This window comes from Cryptomeria japonica, chromosome 8, assembly GCF_030272615.1.
Source record: "Cryptomeria japonica chromosome 8, Sugi_1.0, whole genome shotgun sequence".
In the NCBI taxonomy this organism is placed as follows: Eukaryota; Viridiplantae; Streptophyta; class Pinopsida; order Cupressales; family Cupressaceae; genus Cryptomeria; species Cryptomeria japonica.
In genome coordinates, this window is record NC_081412.1 from 445,564,275 (window position 1) to 445,587,847 (window position 23,573).

Consider the following 23,573-nt stretch of genomic DNA (forward strand, 5'->3'; position numbering starts at 1 on the left):
CAGAATCTGAGGTATTTAGATGGTTTTCTGTTAGTTTTATGTTTGCCCTTTGCAGATACTTTAGCAGATACATTCTTATTCCAATCTCCCAGAGCTTATAATGAATCTTTCTCTATTATTGAAGTGCTTATCTTCTGTTTTTTCTGCAACCAAAAGGCTGGTCTTGATCTTGTGTGTTTTCCAAAAGAATCTTTCTCTATTATTGAAGTGCTTATCTTCTGTTTTTTCTGCAACCAAAATGGATGTGCAACCAAAAGATACGAGCATATCCATTTTAAAATGGAAAAGCCTACACCTACAGAACTAAGACAACCAAGGATCCGCATATAAACCTATTTCTGTTCCTTTTCAATTTCTTGCTTCTGTTTTTTCTGCAACCAAAAGGCTGGTCTTGATCTTGTGTGTTTTCCAAAAGAATCTTTCTCTATTATTGAAGTGCTTATCTTCTGTTTTTTCTGCAACCAAAAGGCTGGTCTTGATCTTGTGTGTTTTCCAAAAGAATCTTTCTCTATTATTGAAGTGCTTATCTTCTGTTTTTTCTGCAACCAAAATGGATGTGCAACCAAAAGATACGAGCATATCCATTTTAAAATGGAAAAGCCTACACCTACAGAACTAAGACAACCAAGGATCCGCATATAAACCTGTTTCTGTTCCTTTTCAATTTCTTGCTTCTGTTTTTTCTGCAACCAAAAGGCTGGTCTTGATCTTGTGTGTTTTCCAAAGCCACAGAAGCAAGAAATTGAAAAGGAACAGAAACAGGTTTATATGCGGATCCTTGGTTGTCTTAGTTCTGTAGGTGTAGGCTTTTCCATTTTAAATTGGATATGCTCGTATCTTTTTCTTGACATGTAAGCTTCCTTTTTTTGTCCTGAAGATGTCAAATCTGATTGTTTAGTTTGCTTTTTACTTGCTTGGTGAACGTCAGATTTATCAGCAGTTGATGGATCTTTTGGAACCAAAGTTCATTGGTACATAGGAGAGGCATGCTTGTGTAAGCAAGTGATCGAGATGACATATCTGGAATCTACATGGAATTTTCTCATTATCAAATGGTCGATCCCAACTAAAACATCTAATTCTATTAAAATTTGTTCTTACAAAAGCTACTTTGGATCTATATTTATGCAGATTCTTATGCAGCCCAAAATTCCAGAATGAATGATTAATTCCAAAGCTGTGAAGTATTCCTTGGTTGTGCTATAGCAGATTCTTAGGATCTGCTTGATAAAATCAGAACTCAGACCCAGACGAGAATTAGGATCCTACTAGGTAAATCAACCATTAGACTGACAATCAGAGTACCTTGTATCAAGAAAAGACCAGCTTTGCTGATGAACCATTATGGTCAGTGAAAATTGGTCTTTTTCTGCAGATAAGTGGAAAAAATGTAATGAAATAGCCATAGGAATCATAAGAATGTCAACAAAGATCAAGACTTTCCAGTTCCACCAGACTGAAAGTATAAAGCATTTCAGGGACTGGATATTATTCCACACACTAACAAAACATGGGGGTTTTGAGCAGCTGCCGCTTTGAAGAATGCTTTGTTATTTTTACTGGTATGCTTGATTATCCACAGGCATAACTCATATTGCCCTCCCAACCATAGACGATATATTCGTCTCCCCCGAGCACTAAGTATTTTATATTGATCTGCATATTGTTGTTATTTTTTATTCTATATATTGAATGAGATCACACATCTCATTATGTATATGTGAGAGGTGTCTTTATACCAAGGGTCGCCACTCTTCCAAGTGGCACCAATTAATATATTATTAATATAATATAATAATTATTGTATTATCATATAATATAATAATTATACATTATAATTATAATATAATTATATTATCACATAATAATATAATTATATTATCTCACAATAATAATATAAATATAATCACAACCTTTGTGATATCAATGTCAGCTTGTGGATTCCGACCACAACTACAATAAAATCAACACTCCCTCTTAGCTAGAGAGGAATCCTTCTTAATTTCTATGAGTCACATAGTGACATCCACCATGGCTACATCCAGAGGGTGCATCCATCATGGCTACACCCATGTGTGGAAATGCAAATGAACACAACTACCATGGCTACTCCCATGGATGGTGAACGAATAGGTATCTCCTCATGGTGATAACAAACATCATGGCTTATCCATAGACATCATCTCATGCGATATCCACCATTATGGCTTATCCACGGATATCACCTCACGTGATATCCACCATAGATATCTCATGTAATATCAACCATTATGGCTTATCCATAGATATCACCTCACGAGATATCAACCATTATTGTGAGATCGTCACCTCACAATGATGGTAAGATGTACAAGTGTTTATCATTGTGAGATCTATTGGTTGTAATTAGGGATGGCGGATTCCAATTGCCTTGGGCAACATTGGAATCCGCCTAAGGGGGCCAGCCCCTTCTCCAACGTATAGGGCTGGGCCCTATACCTCTCAGCATCTCCTAAACATCTCCACACTACATTCAAGCCTAACACGCCATCATGATAGGGCCAACCCTATTCCAATACATTTCGTATTAAATAAATTAAAAGGTTTTAATTTATAAGGTAAGCCGACATGTTTAGGAATATTGCTCCTCATATAAATAAGTATAAACCTCACATCACAAATCATTCATTCAGTTTTCATTCATGCAAAATTCACATCCCTGGTTAATGCGAACTTCAGGGAGATATATTGCATCTGCACCTACAGCAATTACCTCTGCCACATCAGCAATTTACATCAGCCGGCTGAGGTGTGAAATTCATTAGGAGTCAGCGAACTCAGTGAATACACAGCAAATTACTTGAAGGTCTGCAATCTAGGTTAAAGGAGCAGCAAAATGGCAGCAGCCATCACTCATGTGACAGCAAGCTAATCTTGAAGGCAGCTACCTCGATCAGCCATACTTCTTGTGATTGCAACATCTGAAACTTGAGATAAGTGTTGTAATGATTGCATAACTATAATCCATAATCAGATCTGAGGATCTTTTCTGTCTGGGTTTTTCCTCCTAGGAGGTTTTCCCAAGGTAACTGTGTCTTGTTCGAAATTTGTTCATTTCTATGTTGTCACTAATTCCAACTTCTTTCAATTAATCAGATTAATTAGAAACTAAATATAAATTCTGCTTTTATATCAATCTGAAAGTGTTAAAATTAACATGGTATCAGAGCTATAGGCTAGATCAACTTTCAGATTTCAGAATTTAGCACTCCTTTATTTCCAGATTGTTGTCTCATTTGCAGGTCAGGTCAATGGGGCTGAAAGTTGAAGATGGACTTGATGGAAATATCAATTTTGCTGCATGGAAGGTTCGAATCATGTTGGGTCTAGAAGAAGAAGATCTTCTCCACTTCATAGAAGCGAAAGCGCTAACTAAACCTACAGATGCTGCTGAGCTAAAACAATTCAAGAAGGATGTTGTCAAGGACAGAAAGCTCATCATTGATTCAGTTAAGGACCACCTTGTCACCTCCATTGCCTCATTTACTTCTGCAAGGGAAATATCTAGTCATCTACAAGGTACATATGAAATTAACAAAATCAGTAGGGCAATTACCTTAAGACAACAACTACTTAGTATCAAAATGTCAAAAGAAGATTCTGCTGTTTCCTATTTTATGATAATTTTAGAACTAAAGAATCAGCTAGGTACAATTGGTCATAACATGGAAGATAAGGACCTTGTCATGATTGCCCTAAATGATTTACCACACTCATGGGAGTCATTTATTCAAACCATAAGTGGTAGAACTGAGTTACCTACCCTTGATCGCCTTAAGAATGATTGCATCCAAGAAGAGTCTCGCCTCATCACAAGAGGGCAAACCAAAAGTCCTCATGTAGATGATCAACACTTGCATGCAGCCCAATGCAAAAAAGGTGGAAATTGGAAGAAGCCTTATTCAAAGAGAAATAGGGAATTCAGACCATCTAGTTCCCAGCACTCTTGGAAGAAATCAAGAGATATCAAGCATGTTCGATGTTTCAGATGTGACAAGTTTGGTCACTATGCTAAAGAATGTCAAAATAACCCTACTCAAAGAGAAGCCAACCTAAATGAAGTCTCAGAACAAAACGATGACTTCTTATTCATCTCTGCTCCATTTAGCAGCATTCCTACAGATAGTAATACATGGCTGATTGACAGTGGTGCTTCCAAACACATCACAGGCTACCATGATCATCTTTCAGACTTAGTAGAAAAGAATAACAACCTTCACGTGTTAATTGGTGATGATGCTTGTTATTCGGTAAGAGGTTCTGGCACTACTTTAAATTTAAACTGGTATTTCACTGCATCTTAGTGACGTCTTGTTTGTTCCTGGAATTAAAAGAAACTTAATTTCCATTTCTGCTCTAGAAGATAAAAGTTATCAAATTGCATTTTCTGAGGGAAAAGTGCTTGCTTGGCCTAAGAAATTTAGTTTTAAATCTGCTCGTGTAATTGGTAATAGATATGATAGTCTTTATAACCTCTCTACTAACCCTGTTGAAGCCCTCATTAATGAGGCTCCTGAATCGTGTGAGTTGTGGCATAGAAGACTTGGACACTTACACTATCAAGCACTTCCCTCTCTTGAAAAGTTAGTCAAAGGTATGCCTAAACTTAGTCAAATTCATGATAAAATTTGCAAAGGTTGTGCTATAGGTAAAAATGTTAAAAGTCCCTTTCATAAAAGGGAAAATAGAGCTAAAGATAAACTAGAACTTGTTCACTCTGATTTATGTGGTCCTATGTCTATAGCATCTCCTAGTGGATTTCTTCATTACGTAATCTTCATAGATGATTTCTCTAGGAAAACTTAGATCTACTTCTAGAAAGCTAAAGAATCTGATGAAGTCTTAAGTAAATTTAAAGAGTTTAAAGCATTAACTGAAAACTCCTCTGGTAAAAGAATTAAATGTTTAAGATCTGACAATGGAGGTGAGTACACCTCCGGTAGCTTTTATGGTTTTTGTGTTGAGTCAGGAATTAAGAGGGAGTTTTGTATTCCATACAATCCTCAACAAAACGGAGTTGCTGAAAGGAAGAATAGAACTATTGTTGAAGCTACAAAGGCTATGATTCATGATCAAGATTTGCAGACCTTCCTATGGGATGAGGCTTCTAGAACAGCAGTATATATCCAGAATAGATGTCCACACCGTGTTCTAAAGAACATGACCCCTGAAGAAGCCTTCACAGGATCCAAACCAAACATCAGTCACCTCAGAATCTTTGGAAGTCCCATTTATGTTCACGTGCCCAAGGAAAAGCGAACCAAGTTGGAACCCTCTAGAGAGAAAGGCATGCTAATCGGATACAGTGAATCCTCCAAGGCTTTCAGGATATACCAAAGAAACGGGACTCGGACTCGGCAAGGCCGAATCGGACTCGGCATCAAACTCGGCTCCAGACTCCGGAAAAAGAAAAACTCTAGAAATTTAGAGATTTTTAAAGATTTAAAACTTGTTTCAGGCACCCTTTATTGAATACACCTTAAAGACACAATAACATCATCAAACTCGGCTCGTTTGATTACATACACAAGTATGCATCAATCACATAAGCATAAACGCAAATTGTAGCTGAAGGAAATAACAAACATAGATATATAAATATTGTCAAATGTATACAATATTACAAAACTCATGGAATAAAAAATCCATGTCATCATATGATCATCATCAAATGTTTCATACAAATACCAAAGGTAAATACAACTACAAGCCTATGGCTCAGAGGAGCCTGCACGGCAACACCCTCCGGCCCCGGCCCCCTACATAGGCGTCTAAGGTAGGTCCTAGATGATTCGATAGCCATAGCCGCTCCCCGTGACACCATGCCATGCTCACCAACATCAAGAACATCCATGTCACTATCTTCCTCTGAATCTCCTGTCTATGCTCGTGCTCTCCGCTCCTCCTCTGCCATGGCTACAGTCTCGGCCTCTATATCTACCTGGTCGATCCAATCAGTGTCAGACTCGGAGGTTAAATTTTCCCTACTTCTATCGATGCAGTTTCCCCCCATATTTTTCGACGGGGGTTTGGGGGCAGCACCCCTTGCGGGGTCAATGGGCAACGCCCCGTGAGGCCAAAAAAACTTATTATTTAATAAAGGTGTTGGGTGTTATTTTTCTATTAGCTAACATGTTGTAACCCTAATTTTTCTCATTCTCAGGTGGAGGTTGTAGTGAACAAAGCCAAGACCATTCAACTTTTTAAAATGTTTTTTTTTGTCATTTTACTGGACCCAGGCAGTAGCCGAGTTTGGGGCTCGGGACTCGCCGAGTTTGGCGAGTTTGAGCCAAACTCGCCAACTCAGCGAGTCTGTCGACTTTGCTCGCCAGACTCGAACAAGTCCAAGTCCGAGTCCCAGAGACTCGACGAGCATGACTCGGACTCAAACTCGCCGAGATTAGGCGATTCATGGCGATTCCCGTTTCTTTGGATTAGGTTCCAATTCTTAGTCAGAGCATCAAGCAAGTCCATCCATACACCTCTGGGCTTCTTGTTTCTACCCTTAACAGAGTCCTTAACCTCTGGGGTCTTGCTTTGCTTCTTCCTTTGCTTTTTTTTAATCTTGGATTGTCCAAAAATAGTACCCATCACCACTTTTTGCATTATATTATTTGTAACTGAGATTATCCTTCATATACATCCCTGGTCAAAGGTATGTTGAGGTAAGTAGGGATGTTACTTTTGAAGAAGATATTGCTTTTAAATAATCAAAAGGTTCTTCTGTTATTGATGAAGCTAATGACAATCAAGACATGAATGTTGATACTAACCCTGAGATTCAGAGGGAGCCTGTTGAACCTCCACCTCAAGAAGAACATGATGGTCCACCAGAGCCCATGAATCCCACTGACATTCCTAGTGACATTGTTGTTACCAAAAAGAGGCCACTTTGGGTAAGAAACACCATTCAAGAAGCCGAAAGATTTGTTGCTCCCACTGGCACCTTCCCTGAAATCAAGAGACCTCAAGTATTCTCCAACTACGTTGCATTGATGAACAATCTCATTGAATCTGAACCTTGCAATGTTGAAGAAGCCTTGAACCATCATGCCTGGAAGCTTGCTATGGATGAAGAGTATCAATCAATCATCAAGAATGATGTTTGGGATATTGTGCCCAGACCCAAAGGTAAATTTGTTGTTTCCTCTAAATGGTTATTTAAAATTAAACATAATGCTGATGGTAGTATTGAAAAGTATAAGGCTAGATTTGTAGCTCGTGGTTTTTCTCAAAAGGAAGGAATAGACTATGAAGAAACATTTGCTCCTATTGCTAGATATACTTCTATTAGAACTATAATAGCTATTGTTGCTGTTAAAGGTTGGAAGCTACATCAGATGGATGTTAAGACTGCCTTCCTTAATGGTGTCATTGAGGAAGAGGTCTATATTGAACAACCTGAGGGTTATGAGATTCAGGATAGAATAACTCATGTGTGCAGGTTGAAGAAAGCTCTATATGGCCTCAAACAGGCTCCTTGTGCTTGGTATAAAAGAATTGATAAATACTTGTTAAGTATAGGTTTTTGTAAAAATGATGCTGACTCTAACATCTACTTTAAGTTATCCAATAAAGAAATGCTAATTCTAGTTCTGTATGTGGATGATTTATTTCTTACTGGTAAAGATGAACTTATCATTAGATGTAAGAAAGCACTAGCTTCAGAATTTGAAATGAAAGACTTATAGGTCTAATGCACTATTTTCTAGGTCTAGAAGTATGGCAAAGATCTAACGAAATTTTTCTAAGTCAAGGAAAGTACACTATTGATATCTTGAAAAGATTTAGAATGATGGATTGTAAACCTATGTCTACTCCCATGGAATCTAACTTAAAGAAGTTAAGTGTTTCTACAGCTAACTCTGATTTTGCAGATCCATCAGAGTACAGGCAGTTGATTGGATCACTCATGTATCTAGTTAACACTAGACCAAACATATGTTTTGCAGTGAATGCTCTCGGTCAGTTTATGAGCATGCCCAAACATGTTCATCTTGTTACAGCCAAGCACATTCCAAGATACTTGAGAGGCACAGTTGGTTATGGGCTGAAGTATCCACTTAACACTTCAATAACCTTGGAAGGTTATTCAGATGCAGATTGGGCTGGAAGCGTCAAAGACAGGAAAAGCACTTCCGGCATTTGCTTCAGCTTAAGATCCGTAGTGATCTCTTGGGCTTGCAGAAAACAATCCTCAGTGGCACTAAGTACTGCTGAAGCTGAATATATTGCAGCAAGTGTAGCTTCTAGGGAAGCAGTATGGCTTCGCAAGCTTCTTGCTGGGCTGTTTGGTCAGCCTTGGGATCCTACAGTTATTCATTGTGATAATCAAAGTTGTATCAAAATGTCTATCAATCCAGTGTTTCATGATAGGTCAAAACATGTGGAAACTCGTTATCATTTCATTCAGGATATGGTGCAAAGAGGCGCCATTCAGCTGAAGTATGTCAGCACTGATGAGCAGGTTGCAGATATTCTCACCAAGCCTCTGTCCAAAGTGAAGTTTGTGTACTTCAGGGACAGACTCGGTGTTGTGGAAAATGAAACCCTGATTGAGAGGGAGTCGCAACCTCAGTGATACATTGTGTTGTATCAAACCACCCTCTGCAGGCAATGTAAGGTGGTATTGTAATCTTCTCAGGGAGAAGTGTAATTATTAACCATCCTCTGCGGGCAATGTAAGATGGTATTGTAATCTTCTCAAGGAGAAGTGTAATTGTTAACCATCCTCTGCAGGCAATGTAAGATGGTAGAAAAGATCCTCTCCACCCTCTGCGAGCAATGTAAGGTGGATCCAGTCTATGCTTGTGTGCGAGCTGGAAGATTAAATTCTGATTATGTAATCCATACTTTGCTTGTGTGCAAGATGGAAGATTATGGTTATGTCTCTCTTCCCTAATTAAGAGGGAGTGTTGGTTGTAATTAGGGATGGCGGATTCCAATTGCCTTGGGCAACATTGGAATCCGCCTAAGGGGGCCAGCCCCTTCTCCAACATATAGGGTTGGGCCCTATACCTCTCGGCATCTCCTAAACATCTCCACGCTACATTCAAGCCTAACATGCCATCATGATAGGGCCAACCCTATTCCAATACATTTCACATTAAATAAATTAAAAGGTTCTACTTTATAAGGCAAGCCGACATGTTTAGGAGTATTGCTCCTCATATAAATAAGTATAAACCTCACATCACAAATCATTCATTCAGTTTTCATTCATGCAAAATTCACATGCCTAGTTAATGCGAACTTCAGGGAGATATATTGCATCTGCACCTACAGCAATTACCTCTGCCACATCAGCAATTTACATCAGCCGGTTGAGGTGCGAAATTCATTAGGAGTCAGCGAACTCGGTGAATACACAGCAAATTCCTTGAAGGTCTGCAATGTAGGTTAAAGGAGCAGCAAAATGGCAGCAGCCATCACTCATGTGACAGCAAGCTAATCTTGAAGGCAGCTACCTTGATCAGCCATACTTCTTGTGATTGCAACATCTGAAACTTGAGATAAGTGTTGTAATGATTGCATAACTATAATCCATAATCAGATCTGAGGATCTTTTCTGGCTGGGTTTTTCCTCCTAGGAGGTTTTCCCAAGGTAACTGTGTCTTGTTCTAAATTTGTTCATTTCTATGTTGTCACTAATTCCAACTTCTTTCAGTTAATCAAATTAATTAGAAACTAAATATAAATTCTGCTTTTATATCAATCTGAAAGTGTTAAAATTAACAAGATCGTCACCTCACAATGATATTCACCATGGCTCATCCAGAGGGTAAACACACAACTACAAGAAAACCACCACAGACTCTCTCACGTGGTGTTGCCATGGCATCACACACATGACATCCACCATGAACCATATCAGAGGGTGGAGAAAGGGCTTACACTTCAAGTCTCTCTCAAAGAGAAATGCATTAACAAAAGTTTAAAATTTAAACGTCTTTCTCAAAGAGAAGAATGCGTAAGTATAAAATGTAAATATATATCAATGATACTAAGACTCAATCTCAACTAGGGCTTCATTCTCCACCACTCCAAGCTTTGTCTCGAAAATGCACAAACTTCACTTTGGCAAGAGGCTTGGTGAGAATATCAACCATCTAATCATCAGAGCTAATACACCTTAACTGAATAGTATCCCTTTGCACCATATCTCTAATATGGTGATATATGATCTCCACATGCTTTGTTCTATCATGAAATACAAGGTTGGAATCTGCATCACTCTTGGTGAACCTCGGGCTCACCAAATATCCACCTATCTTGGAATAAAGCAAATCCTCTAGCTGCTCCCTTTGAAGCTCCAAGTACTAACATCAACCTCCTGACCTTCTCGTCCAAGGTTGCTTCTATAAGTTTGTCAGACTCCCTCTGAATATTAATTTCTCCTCTTTGAAGAACCATCTCCAATTATATGCCACCAACTTAGTTCCATGACTGCAAGCTTCAATGCATCGAACAAGTATCCAAGTGCTAGATACGCAGGTCCACACCTCTCAATCCGCAAAAATTCACGATGCAACGCTGAACAAAAGAAAGGACTCAAGCAATTGAGTAGGACCCAATCACTAATTAAGACTGCCACAATATGAGAGCTATGAAATAAGTAATACACAGTGCAAACAATGAAGGTGGTCAGACCACCAGCCAAAGGTACAAGGAGGTCAACGATTGTGCCAACTGACATGCAAATACGCCTGCAAGTGATAGATGTGTGCTGGTCACATACATGAGCAGCCATTTGTAGATAAAAAACACCAAACGCAACTGATCCCCACCATGAATAACGCAGGTGCAGGTCATAGAGGATATGTGCTGGAACATATTGTTTCAGATTATCAACAAGTTGCTTGCATCCCACAATGCTGTTGGTAGGCTATATGATCCTAAACCTTTGTGCTTCCTTGGATACGAACTGTGGGTTTGCCTTGTACGTTTTCAGAAATGTCGATCCGTGATTTGTTCTTCTGGGTCTCTGCTTACCCTTGAATGTGGGTTACACCCTTCTCTCCTATAATTATCCACATTCCTTGATTGAGAATCTATGCTCCTGATTATTTCTTCCTTGATAAGGGTTTTTCCTTATTCCAAGCATCTTGCACCTGAAAATGTCTCAAAACAGACCAATAATCAAATGAATGGATCAAATTGTCCTATTGCTAAACAATAACCCTGTCTCCAATTTTGATTTGTTGATCAACTTCAAGTCAAGTCGCTATCAAAGTTGTTGACTGTATCTCTCATTTAAATTCAAATTGCTATCAAAAAAAATTTGGAATCGCTTCCACTGTTGTGTCAAAAATCGCTAGCTTAGAACTTATGAAGTCAGCCTCAAATGAACTTGCTATGGTTTGCTGATAGCAAAAAGTGATAAATTAGCCACCCAAAATGAACAAACTCACTGCTGACAGAGTGATTTGGTTGACAGAATATGGGGTGGATTTGATATCAAAATCAAGTTTGCTGGTCACTATCGTCCAATGGCCTCAATTTGGATGCAAGGCTGATCGAGTGGAGATTATCGCCAATAATGCATTTAGTGATTGCTACAATCAAGATTGCACTTCACAGACTGGTCACTGTATCAATTCAAAATTACTCCACACTCAAATCGATCCCTATCAAGAGCTTGAATTAATAACTGAATTGCTGGACAAAGAAAAATTGCTGATGATCAAAATGCAAAGATGAATTTGATGCCTAATTTGGATCGAAATCACTGTCAAACAACTTGCTAATAATCAGAAGATGAAATCACAGATGTAAGGCAAATCGATTTAATTTGATCAAATGAAATGATCAAATTTAAGTTTATTATCAAATCCTCCGTAATTGTTCATCCTTGTCAGATATGAAGACTGTGTATCCAATTAACGAATGGTATCAATATCTGCTGATCCCACACTGCATGCAATTATCGATGATGATCATGCTAGAGGAATCGAGGATATTATTGCTGTCATGTATATATCTGTGTATACGGCTATCTCTTCTACAACTTCGTCTCTCTCAGAGACTTCACGAAGTTGATCAATCACTTCAAGAGTGGGGAATTTATTCCTTCTGCTTTGTGAATTTGTACTTCCGTTTATTCGTGAATCCTCACAGGCTGGTAGGGAACCCGCTCTGATACCATATTATTTTTACTGGTATGCTCGATTATCCACGGGCAATAACTCATATTGCCCTCCCAACCATAGACGATATATTCGTCTCCCCCGAGCATTGAGTATTTTATATTGATCTGCATATTGTTGTTATTTTTTATTCTATATATTGAATGAGATCACACATCTCATTATGTATATGTGAGAGGTGTCTTTATACCAAGGGTCGCCACTCTTCCAAGTGGCACCAATTAATATATTATTAATATAATATAATAGTTATTGTATTATCATATAATATAATAATTATACATTATAATTATATTATCACATAATAATATTATTATATTATCTCACAATAATAATATAAAAATAATCACAACCTTTGTGATATCAATGTCAGCTTGTGGATTCCGACCACAGCTACAATAAAATCAACATGCTTGGGTAGTGAGGAGAAAGCCATGAAGACAACTGGCAGTAAATCAGGAGATGGATCAGTTCAAGAGAGCAGAAAGTAGAATGAGATTTGTGTGAAAGGTAGAATAATTCATTTTCATTGACTTTCTTCTGACAAACATACACAGGTTCAGAGTTATATAGAACAAAATTGGTATAACCACAAACACAATAGAAAAAGAGGATTTCTACCTAATATATGTTAGATGAGATTTTCGATTGATATCACATCAAGAAGAGTTTTGAATGGGCCGTATGCTCACTTACAGGTAGTAAAACTATCTCAAGGAGAAGCTATATCATTAAGCATACAAATCTGAAGGCAAATCTCAATGAGCTTAAAATTGTGAGAGAGTCCGTACATGCTAATAATGCTATGCAGTATACACAACAAATTCTTCAACAAGTTCCTTGTTGATAGAGTAATTGAGAATGATCTTGAGCATAATGTTACTTGGAAACCACCAAAAGCAGGTTTTATCAACCTGGATTTTGATGGAGCTTCAAGGAGTAATCCTGGTGCAGCTGATGCTGGTGTTGTGGTAGTAGTACATTCCTCCCAAGGATCTTTCTTGAGAGGCATATCCCTTTTACTCAATTATAAAATAAATAATCAAGTGGAAGCTTTGGCTTTGTTATAAGGTCTAAAAATGGCAGTTTCTGTGGGATGTAAATTTCTAGAAGTAGAGGGGGTCTCCCAAGAGAAAATTCAAAACTGTATTAAGAAATCTATGAACAATTGGAAGTTTTATAGCATTTTAGAAGAAATTGTTGTTGTTGGTAGGAACTTTGAAGCAATTTTATATGACCATTGTTATAGAGAATGCAACTGGGTGGCAGACTTCTTAGCAAATGATGAGATATAACAAATGAAATTTTCTGTGAAAATAAGCAATGAATTGAATGATTGGGCAATCAGTAAGCTCTTCAGTCTGGCTTTCCCTCAGCAAAGATTAGTGAAGACCGAAAAGAGTGAGATATAGCACAAATTTTGAAGGTGGAGACATCTCATATAGGCCATTGTCTTTCCCAAATTTTGTTAGGTGCATGCACATGCAATGGGGCATGCAGCCTACTTGGAACTTATTCAAAGGCTATTTTGAAGCACTCCATGTGCTTTCATTCCCACACAGCTCACAGATTTTATATGCAGCATAAGTCACAAGTTCTGTAAATTTAAAGTTGCAGGGTTTGGCACTTGAAGAACAGAACAAGATTGGTCTGTTAGAGATTCTCCCTACCTGGAGCAATGTCGGACAAGACACCGAGACACACATTCTGCATTCAGGATATGTAGACTTTAAATTCTGTTAAATTTGGGGGAAAATGTAATTTCCCCAAATTATAAATACCCAAATTTGCCCTAATTATTAATTGAAACAAGGTAGGGTTTAGAGATACTTTTCACTTTGATTGAACCCCTGCAAATAAGTTAGGAAATACTCATAGTCATAATTCATAAAATATGATCTATTAATTAGAAAGTTACAAATATATATATTGAAGTATGGATCTAATCATAAGATTGCTTAAATCATATTTGAGAAGGCTCAATTATAGAAGGGTTAGGTAGGGCGACTCGATAGGGTGCCCTAGAGACCCTCTACCCTAGGCCAAAGGGCAGACTTTATCCACCTTGGCCTCATGTGGCCCATGCGATCCATATGAGGTGGAATACCTAGTGAGGTGTCCTATAACCGTTCCCCTCAATCTAGCCACCCCTGTCCTGCTTCTCATGTTTGAGCTTTCCTATTACATTCATTCACCATGATAGGAAGTATGAGGGGCACTCACAATATGGTGCCCTGAAGTCTATCCTTTCTAGGCCCAAAGGCAGTACCTACATGATATACCATGAGGTCGCATAACTAGATGATAACCCCAACATTGTTCCCCTACTTGTAATTCCCTCTCCCTCTACCATGGCTGGAAACACTCAGAATATATGGAAATATATATTTTATATGAAGTAATCTGCAGAGTATATTAGTCTGATTTACATTTACGATGACATGCATACATATATATATGTATATGTGTACATACATACGTATCCATGTATATGTGTACATACGTATATACACACACACATATATATATATACATATATATATACACACATATACACACACATATATATGTGTTGCGTGTGTGTACATATATATATATATATCAACAGTACATGATTAATCATAAAGATGCAGAAATAGTTATATAGACATTGATATGCAGAAACAGATAAACAACATTGTCACAGCACTTAATGATTTGCACAGAAAGTCCAAACCACACTATAGAGATCAGACGCACTGCCTAAGAATTTGTCTTAAAATAAATCAGATTCTTAATGCCTTCGACGATATATCCCTTCTACCCAAATGCAGATTGTAGGATTTTGCCAAGATCAAGAGGCAATGGAAAGCACAAATAAGAGAGAACAAAATAGAATGACAAGAACAAAACTGTATTCTCATCAATATGCAAATGATCAACTGGATTCTCCAATACAATGAATATAGGCCTGCTTATATAGGCAAGGCCATATGGATGTATGAGCACACAATTATGACATGTAGCTCAATGAGAAACAAGGGTAGGTAAGAAATACTAGGGGTAGATAGGAGAAATAATATAATATTCCACAAGAGGTGGATGACCCACCGAATGTAGAGTGTAACAGCAAAATAAGACCACAAAAGGTGGAATTTCTCCTACAAGCTCTATCCCTATGTGTACACTTCCCTAAGTGTCTCAAATGCAAACTACGAAGAGATGCATTATCCTAAGTTAACTTAAGTAAGTGTAATAATATCCAAAATGAATATTTATTTACACCAACACCCCCCCTTAAGTGCAACTTAGGGAAATGAAGACTCAAGTCAACAATGCAACTAAGCAATGCAAGATGAGTCCCAGCTACGAGGCCATGTTAGGTACCCATGTACAATATGCAAATGCAATCTCCCATAAAGCGGGGAAAGAGAGAAAAACCCAATGGGAAAAAACCCTCCCCCAAAAGAGAGATGATGAAAGCACACAATGCTCTCAATGATGAATGAGAAGAACAAACTATGTCCCCCCCATAAGAGAGAAGAAGAGACCATGAAGCCCCCCCTCAATGTCGAATCTCCTGCAAAGATGGTCCAATGATGATGACCAAAATACCTCCCCATAAGGAAGAAAGAGAGCCAATGCTGCATAAATAATGTCAAAGTGTGACAAAACCAGGTACCAAGTCGATGACGATGAATCACTCGCTGCAACAAAAAGAAGATCAGGCATGGAGACAACATGCTGTGAGCATCATCTGGATACTCAGAAATAGCAGAAATACCGGTACAATCCAAGTCTCATGGGAGCCATGCACAAATGTGTACAATCTAAGTTTCAACTGGAGCCATGCACCAAGTCTCACAAGATATTCCTAATCTATGTATACAAGAGGATTACATTAAATATGTCAACAATGACAAGATACAAAGAGGTGTAGCACTTTATGATAGTGCGAGTACAACATTGCTCATGCAAGAGCATACAACATGATAGTGCAAATCTGGAAACATGAAGATGATGCCACCAAGAAGCCCTGTAGAATACTGCAGAAAAAGACGTCTCGGATTGGGATGTGGTCAAGAGATATAAAGGAGCAAATCAACCCCCCCCTTTGACTGCCGGTTGGAAGCACTGCAAGACAGGTGTGAAGTGACAAGAAAAAAAAGTGTTCCCAATTTGACTTATTAAATGATGTTTGTGTTTTTAAAAGATTTTAAAAATCTAAATAAAAACAATTATTATGCCCATGCAAAAAAAACTTTATTAAAAATTTTTTTTTAAAAAAATGCCAAAAAAGGCGAGTCATTTTTTTGAAAAAAAATGAAATCAAAAAAACTTTAATAAATTTATTAAAGATTAAAAAAAAACTTTTAAAAAAAGTTTATTTTTTAATTAAAAAACTTATTTGAAAAAGTTTTATTTAAAAAAACTTTAAAAAAATTTAAAAAATCAATTTACCCCCCCCATGCGTGGAGGGGCCCGCAGTACTGCGGGACCGCAGTGCCTACGGACACCCGCAAGTACACTGCGCGGCCGCAGAGCCTGCAGTGACCCGCAAGTACACTGCGGGGCCGCAGGTACCCTGCGGTTACCCGCAATGCTTGCGGGGCCGCAGGTGGCCTGCAATACCCACAGGTACGCCTGCGGGGCCGCAAGTACCCTGCGATACACGCAGGTGGCCTGCAGGCCAAAAACCCCTCAAAAAATTATTTTTTCGCCCCAAAAAAAAACAAAACAATAAAAACGCCCCCCCCCCCTTAATATTTAATTTTTTTTATTTTTAATTTCTGAAAATTAAAAAATAATTTTCAGACTTGTACCTGCAAGTCCGTACGGCGGGCTAGGAGGGGAGATTTTTTCAACTTGGGGTAATGGAGGCCGATTTCGATGAATTGACAGTCGATCTTGGGGTTTTTGGGCCTTTTGAGCGCAATGGCGATGACGGATTTGACCAAAAATGCTCCAAAATTGCAGATCGCTGTCGGGACAAGTCACCACCCTCCACCTTCAAACGGCTCTAGATTTGGCCTCGGATGTCGAATTTGGACGAAATAAAAGGCGATTCTTACTTTCTCGAACCTCCTCAATCCAATGGTGACCTCAGATTTGACCCAACAAGCTCCAATAATAACCTGCAATAGAAAGCTCCAAAATGCAAAACCCAATTTTCTCTCAATTGGCAAACCAATGGCACTCTAATGGCTCTGATACCATGTAGGATTTTGCCAAGATCAAGAGGCAATGGAAAGCACAAATAAGAGAGAACAAAATAGAATGACAAGAATAAAACTGTATTCTCATCAATATGCAAATGATCAACTGGATTCTCCAATACAATGAATATAGGCCTGCTTATATAGGCAAGGCCATATGGATGTACGAGCACACAATTATGACATGTGGCTCAATGAGAAACAAGTGTAGGTAGGAGAAATAATATAATACTCCACAAGAGGTGGATGACCCACCGAATGTGGAGTGTAACAGCAAAATAAGACCACAAAAGGTGGAATTTCTCCTACAAGCTCTATCCCTATGTGCACACTTCCCTAAGTGTCTCAAATCCAAACTACGAAGAGATGCATTATCCTAAGTTAACTTAAGTAAGTGTAATAATATCCAAAATGAATATTTATTTACACCAACACAGATCCATCCTATATAGCCTTCAAGAAGAGGCATAGGGTTACATCATTTGGCAAGGACATCTCTCTTCATAAAGAAACGTCTCTTCCAAACTAACCATTGTCCCTTCACAAAACGTGTTTGTCTAAGTGTAATTAATGCTTGTTAAGGTTTGTTTAAGAGTATTACTAGATCAAAGGATAATTGACAGTTTGGACCTGATTATATTATGTCTCCCAATAATAAACAATTTGATGGTGATTAAAATGTTTGCTATACTATCAAATGCTTATTCAAATTAATGTTTTGTCAATTCATGATTTCTCAATTTATCTTGTCAAATTCCATGCCTTGACAGATCGCCGAACATATGAAGAAATTCCTTGGTTTGACTGGAAAGCACATTGTGGGATGACTGGGACCTTTGTTTAACTGCTGACTTCAAATAAGACAGTCTTCTGAATATGCACATATCTGAATTTGTTTGTTATTTTCTTTCTTGCTCATCTGAGTTTGATTTAGGAGAAAGAAAATTGAGAAGGCTTTGAAAAGAAAATTTTCTTTTGTTAGGGCATCTACTGTGAAAACGGGGACATGACAGAAGAAGGCCAATGTAGCACAAGGAAACAAAGGACAAAAGCATCAATAGCAAAGAATTTTGTTAAACCTTGAATCAAATTATTGGATAATCAGTCGAATTCTTCCTGCAGAGGAAGATTTTTTTATTGTGGAAAGCTCTAAGTAAGGAATGGAAGAACCAAAGCTTGCAGCTTAAAGTCGTTGTGTGGAGGAGGAATTTGAGCAGCTTAAAAGCTCTTCCTTCACTATCTAAAAGCAACAGCCAGATACGGGATGCTTTTGCCAGGATTTGGCATTGTATGTTGATAATATTCACATAGTTCTTCATCAAGTGAGTCTGGAAATAGCCAACTGATTCACTGTGCCATCACTGTCCTTAATGGTGGTCACCAAGGCATATCGGCAGACCTTTCTAGAACCAAGAGTTCAAGATTGTTGTTAAGGAGGAGGAGGAGGTAGGTGCTCTTGGACAATTGAGCTGATAGACTGTTTTGGCAGTACTTTGTGTAATTTGCCACTTTCATCTTGGAGGTGGGCCCTCATAGAACCCACATGAACCTACTCAAAAAAGAAATGGCTCCACTTTTAGACTATAATAAAGCAAAAATTGTTACTTTTGATAGTTTGACTATAATAAAGCCATATCATATATACTATTAAAGGCTTCTGAGATGTAACAAAGGGATTTTCATTTCATGATTCTATTTTACATTTCATCTTTTATGTTTTCCAAAGGATGTTATAATTCCTTTGTGAGGCCACAAAGTAGTTCGCTAGGTTTTAGAAAACATTATAAACATGGGTTTGCAATCCAGCATTCTCAGGTTCTTCTAAAGTATAACACTATAATGTGAATAATATCTTATATTGTCAATATTATTGGTCTCTGACAAGAAAATATTAGTTTCCATTAGGAAACTTCCCCTTCTCTTTGGGGCCATTCTAGACATTTCAAGGAACTGATGATGCAGAAATGACATCTTCTGGACTACTCTTTTCTCTGCATTTTGCCTTTGTCAGATCTCCAAGATAGTTTGTTATTTTTGTGATCAATGATAACATAACAATCAGATATTCATACATATGATATTGAATTTGTATTTTAGTTTTTCACTCTATTTTTATTTTCAATTTTCTGTGGTGAATGGGGATTGTTCATTGTTTAATGTTCAATGTCATAGATACCATTAGCTTTGAATTTCAGCTTGATATAGCATTTTGATTTAATGATGTTTGGCAAATTAAATATACAATTACAAATCTATCAATATGTTTGTATATACCAACCCCCAAAGGAATTTTTGTCACTAAAATGCATTCCTGCATCCCAAAAACATGAAGAAATATAAAAACCAAAATTGTCGACAAACAACACTCAAAGAGCAAATATGCAATGTAGGTCGATTCAAAACATTCAATGTCTGAAAAAAGCAAGACATGTAGACGCATCTGGTGGCCTACAAATATTTGACTTGTTTCTAAAGTGCTTTGCTTCACTATGGATAGCTTTGTAATGTCCACTTTCTGGAGAACACTAAATCTTGCCTGCTATATTTGTAGAGTTATTGCGGGTTATGTATTTTCAGTCTGCTGTGGTAATTTGGACAGATTCAATTCGATGTTGTTTCCCTCTTTGAAAGTTAAACGCCACTCTCTTGGATGAATGCTATTGCTGAATGGTTCGATCTGTATTTGATTGCTTAAGGTTATTTGCTCTCTTAGGAGAATTTGATGTTAATCGTATTGATTTCCTCCATTGATTGATAAGTCCCCTTCAATGCTTGGAATGAAATCTCCTTTATATTTTATTGGTGGAAGGGTCACCACCTTTCATAAGAATTAAGTCCACTTTTCATTGTTGCCCTAAAGTATAATATATTATTCCTCAAATTGATCTCCCCCTTTTATCTCTTCCTCAAATGAAAACTTCTCCCCTTTATATCCTCCAATGTGAGGGAGAGTCACACCTCTTCAGAAATGGTCACAACCTCTCACAATTAACACCCTTCGATAAGGTCACGACTCACAACCCTTCATCATTGCTGCCCCTTTGGAAGAGCCACTTCCTTATCTTCTTCCCATTAATGCTTTTCCTTAATTCTTTTGTTCTCTTCTTTCTTCATCTCTTTTCTCCCCAAATGAAGTTCTCTTCTCTCCCTTTTATATCTCATGTTTGAGGGAGACAACTTTTCATTTCATGCCTTTTGACCATTCATTAAACTTAACTAAATTTTAATTATATTAAATTTTATTTTTATTCTTTTATATTTTAATTTATTATTATAATTTATTAATAAATCCTATTTCAAAAACGGGACATTACAAGCTTGAATTTACTTATAATGTGCATCTTCTTCCTGTTATAAGATAGAATAAGACTCAAAAGAACGTTCTGAATAAGTACCAAAAAAACATCTATTTCGTACCAATATAAATGAGGATAAATGTCATTCATGTAATTACTACTCATGAGATGATCTTGAGATGACTAAATAAGATATGGGTCAAATTCCTTAAAAATTAAAAAATAATTAAAATGCCTGTGAAAACATTCACTTGACATAAAATACATGCACCGCTGTATTTTCTTCAGGTTACAACTAAGAACAGATTATAGCTGTACAGTTTGACAATTAGTTCTTTTCAATCCATAATATCTTTTAATCCACAGGCAATGGTTTGACAATTAGTTCTTTTCAATCCACCAAATTTTTCATCATTCCGTCTGACCAATTTGTACTTTTGTTTCATGATAATTGCATTAGTATTGAAAACCTTTAAAATTTTCAGACACTCGGTACAACATGTGCATAATGTTCAATATTCTTGAGATTGGTTTATACATTGTTCAGGTGAGGAAATATCTTACCTTGACAGAACGCACCTGGAGCAAGAGAGGAAATGCCACACAAGCCAAAGACAAGCACAAATAAATTAGAAATGGGAATATGCCAAAAGATATAAACGAGGGCAGTAATTTACATCATTAAGTCTATGACAATCACTGATCTAAAGCCTTGATTCTATTTTATAGGTTTTATCCTTTTTCCAAAAATTGAAACCTCGTTACCTTGTAGAAATCCAACCACCAACAAACTGTTACTTTCTATATAGTACTTTTGAGTACTGACTTGGCAAATCAAACATATTTGGAAAGGTTAAAACAGATTATTTTAATAAGATTCAAAGTCCGCTGACTGTAAGCTTTTGACTCCATTTGTCCCTACCTTCGTTCTAACTGAAAGTGGATTTGCCACCACAAATTTGAAAAACTGAGGTAGATGCTTGCGCTCTCCATCTGCATCAATATACACAGCCATGCAAACTAGCCTGGGGTATTCAACAAAATAAAGCATTTAATAAACCTTTTACTTTCAGTTATCCATAAAATGATGAAAGTAATTAGATTTTACTCAAAAACAAAGCAAAAGAAGATGAAAGTTCCTTCAGTACATGCAAAACAGGTATCCTGTAGTTTGGCAACTAAATCATATCTTTTCTCCTAAAGTGCTGGAAATTATTTCATCAAGTAAAAATGCTGCTAGAACATTTGATACATATAGATTAAGTCAAAGTCTCATTACACTGAAACATGCTGGAGTAACAATCATATTCTCCTTCACTGATCTCAAAATAAATTCAACATCCAGCTTTATTTTTAGTGCTAAAAATGCACCAGAATAATTTAAAAGTTAAAATACGGGCCAAGTCTAAGAACCCAACCTTCCTGATGTTTTGCCTCACATGCCAGTTCTATTAACACTTTTATTGGCAGATTTAAGCTGAAGAAATATTTGTATATGACTAAAAAGGAGTATGGATGAAGTTTGGACTTTATGGATGGCCTATATATTGCCTCAAATCTGAAACTATGCTAAAAGAAATGACAACAGAATCCAACATTCTATGTTGTTTGGCATTTATCACCCAATATACAAATCAATTGCAATGAGGTTGTGGGATTACACAGCCTCTATGTATATTGGCAACTATGAGTTGGCTACCCAAGTCCTCAAAGATGATAGAAGTCTTATTTGATGCCAGTTTTCAAGAAGGAATTTTCAATCGCCTCAAGTACTACCTTGCCCACATAACTCAATATGAGGTTTCTTTGTGCAAAAAAGTTGAGTCTGTTAATATTGTTGTCTCACCATGGTCTAAATTGTTCCACAAGTTCATCATTTTATTTTAAGTCTTTATGGGTCTTAAGTCCTGATTAGTCTTAAATCCTGATTCATAAAGACACAAGTCACTAGCAAAAGGTCCTAGGCGCCAGAAGGCTTAAAAAAGACTCTCAAACTGCCCCAAATTTCACACCATTTTTAGAAGGAAAGATTAAAACCTTTTCTTTTTGAGAAATTCTAGGTTTTGTAGGCATTGAAGTTTCTTACCTCCACGTTTGGCATGCAAGCAGCACCTGGTTGCTCTATTTTTTGCTCATGTTGCAGGCTATGGAGGAAGGTTTACAACATTGCAATGGCATTGAGGAGGTTTCAAGGTTCCATTATGCCTTACACATGTTGTAGAAAGAAGAGATAAATGCATGGCACATTGTAGGAAAGAAAGAGGATTTCCAGGAGTTCAGGAGTTCATTCATACTTTCTCCACACACTCAAAGCCCCAAAAGATGTAGGATCCAAATCGCATACTCCTTACACCTGTAGACCTATCAGTCATATGAAGCTCTATCAAACTTTGTTATCTTTAGCAAGGATGTTTTAAGGCCTTTTGAAAGCATATAGGGTTTTTAGAGATGATTTAAAATCCATAGATCCATACAAACACACCTATATGAAGCATTGTCATGAGCATTGGTTGACAGTCCAGAGAGGTAAAAATGTGTAGGGTGTGATGAGTTTTAGGGACAGTCGAGGTGAGATGTCTGTCATGACAAGTCTCTAGCTCTTTTTGCTGCCAAGAAGAGAGAATACAGTGGTTACATCGTGAAAGAGGGCAGTGAAGCACTTGTGGACAGAGCATAGATGTCAATGTTTTCTATGACAGTGTGAAGACAGTGTATGGCAGGGTATTGCTAAAAAGAAGTGATCAAGAATTAATGATAAAATGACAGTTTACAGGCATGAAATTAAACCTGTGATTACTACCCCTAGTACTCAGAGGAAGCTTGTAACTAGAACTTACACACCTGTAGCTAATGATGTCAAGACATAGAGCTTTCAGGTCAACCCAAAATACCAAAAG

The 23,573-nt window shown here is 37.5% G+C and overlaps 1 protein-coding gene across 3 annotated transcripts in view; it reads right to left on the reverse strand.

Moving 5' to 3' along the window:
• LOC131052440 (uncharacterized) overlaps nt 1–23,573 on the reverse strand; it is a 58,376-nt gene that overhangs the window by 17,447 nt on the left and 17,356 nt on the right. For all 3 annotated transcript variants that reach the window (XM_057987123.2, XM_057987128.2, XM_057987116.2), the window contains exons 4-5: nt 21,599–21,701; nt 21,241–21,255 (exon numbers count right to left, since the gene is read on the reverse strand). In XM_057987123.2, the coding sequence (XP_057843106.1) occupies nt 21,241–21,255; nt 21,599–21,701 (118 nt within the window). The remainder of the gene's footprint in view (nt 1–21,240; nt 21,256–21,598; nt 21,702–23,573) is intronic.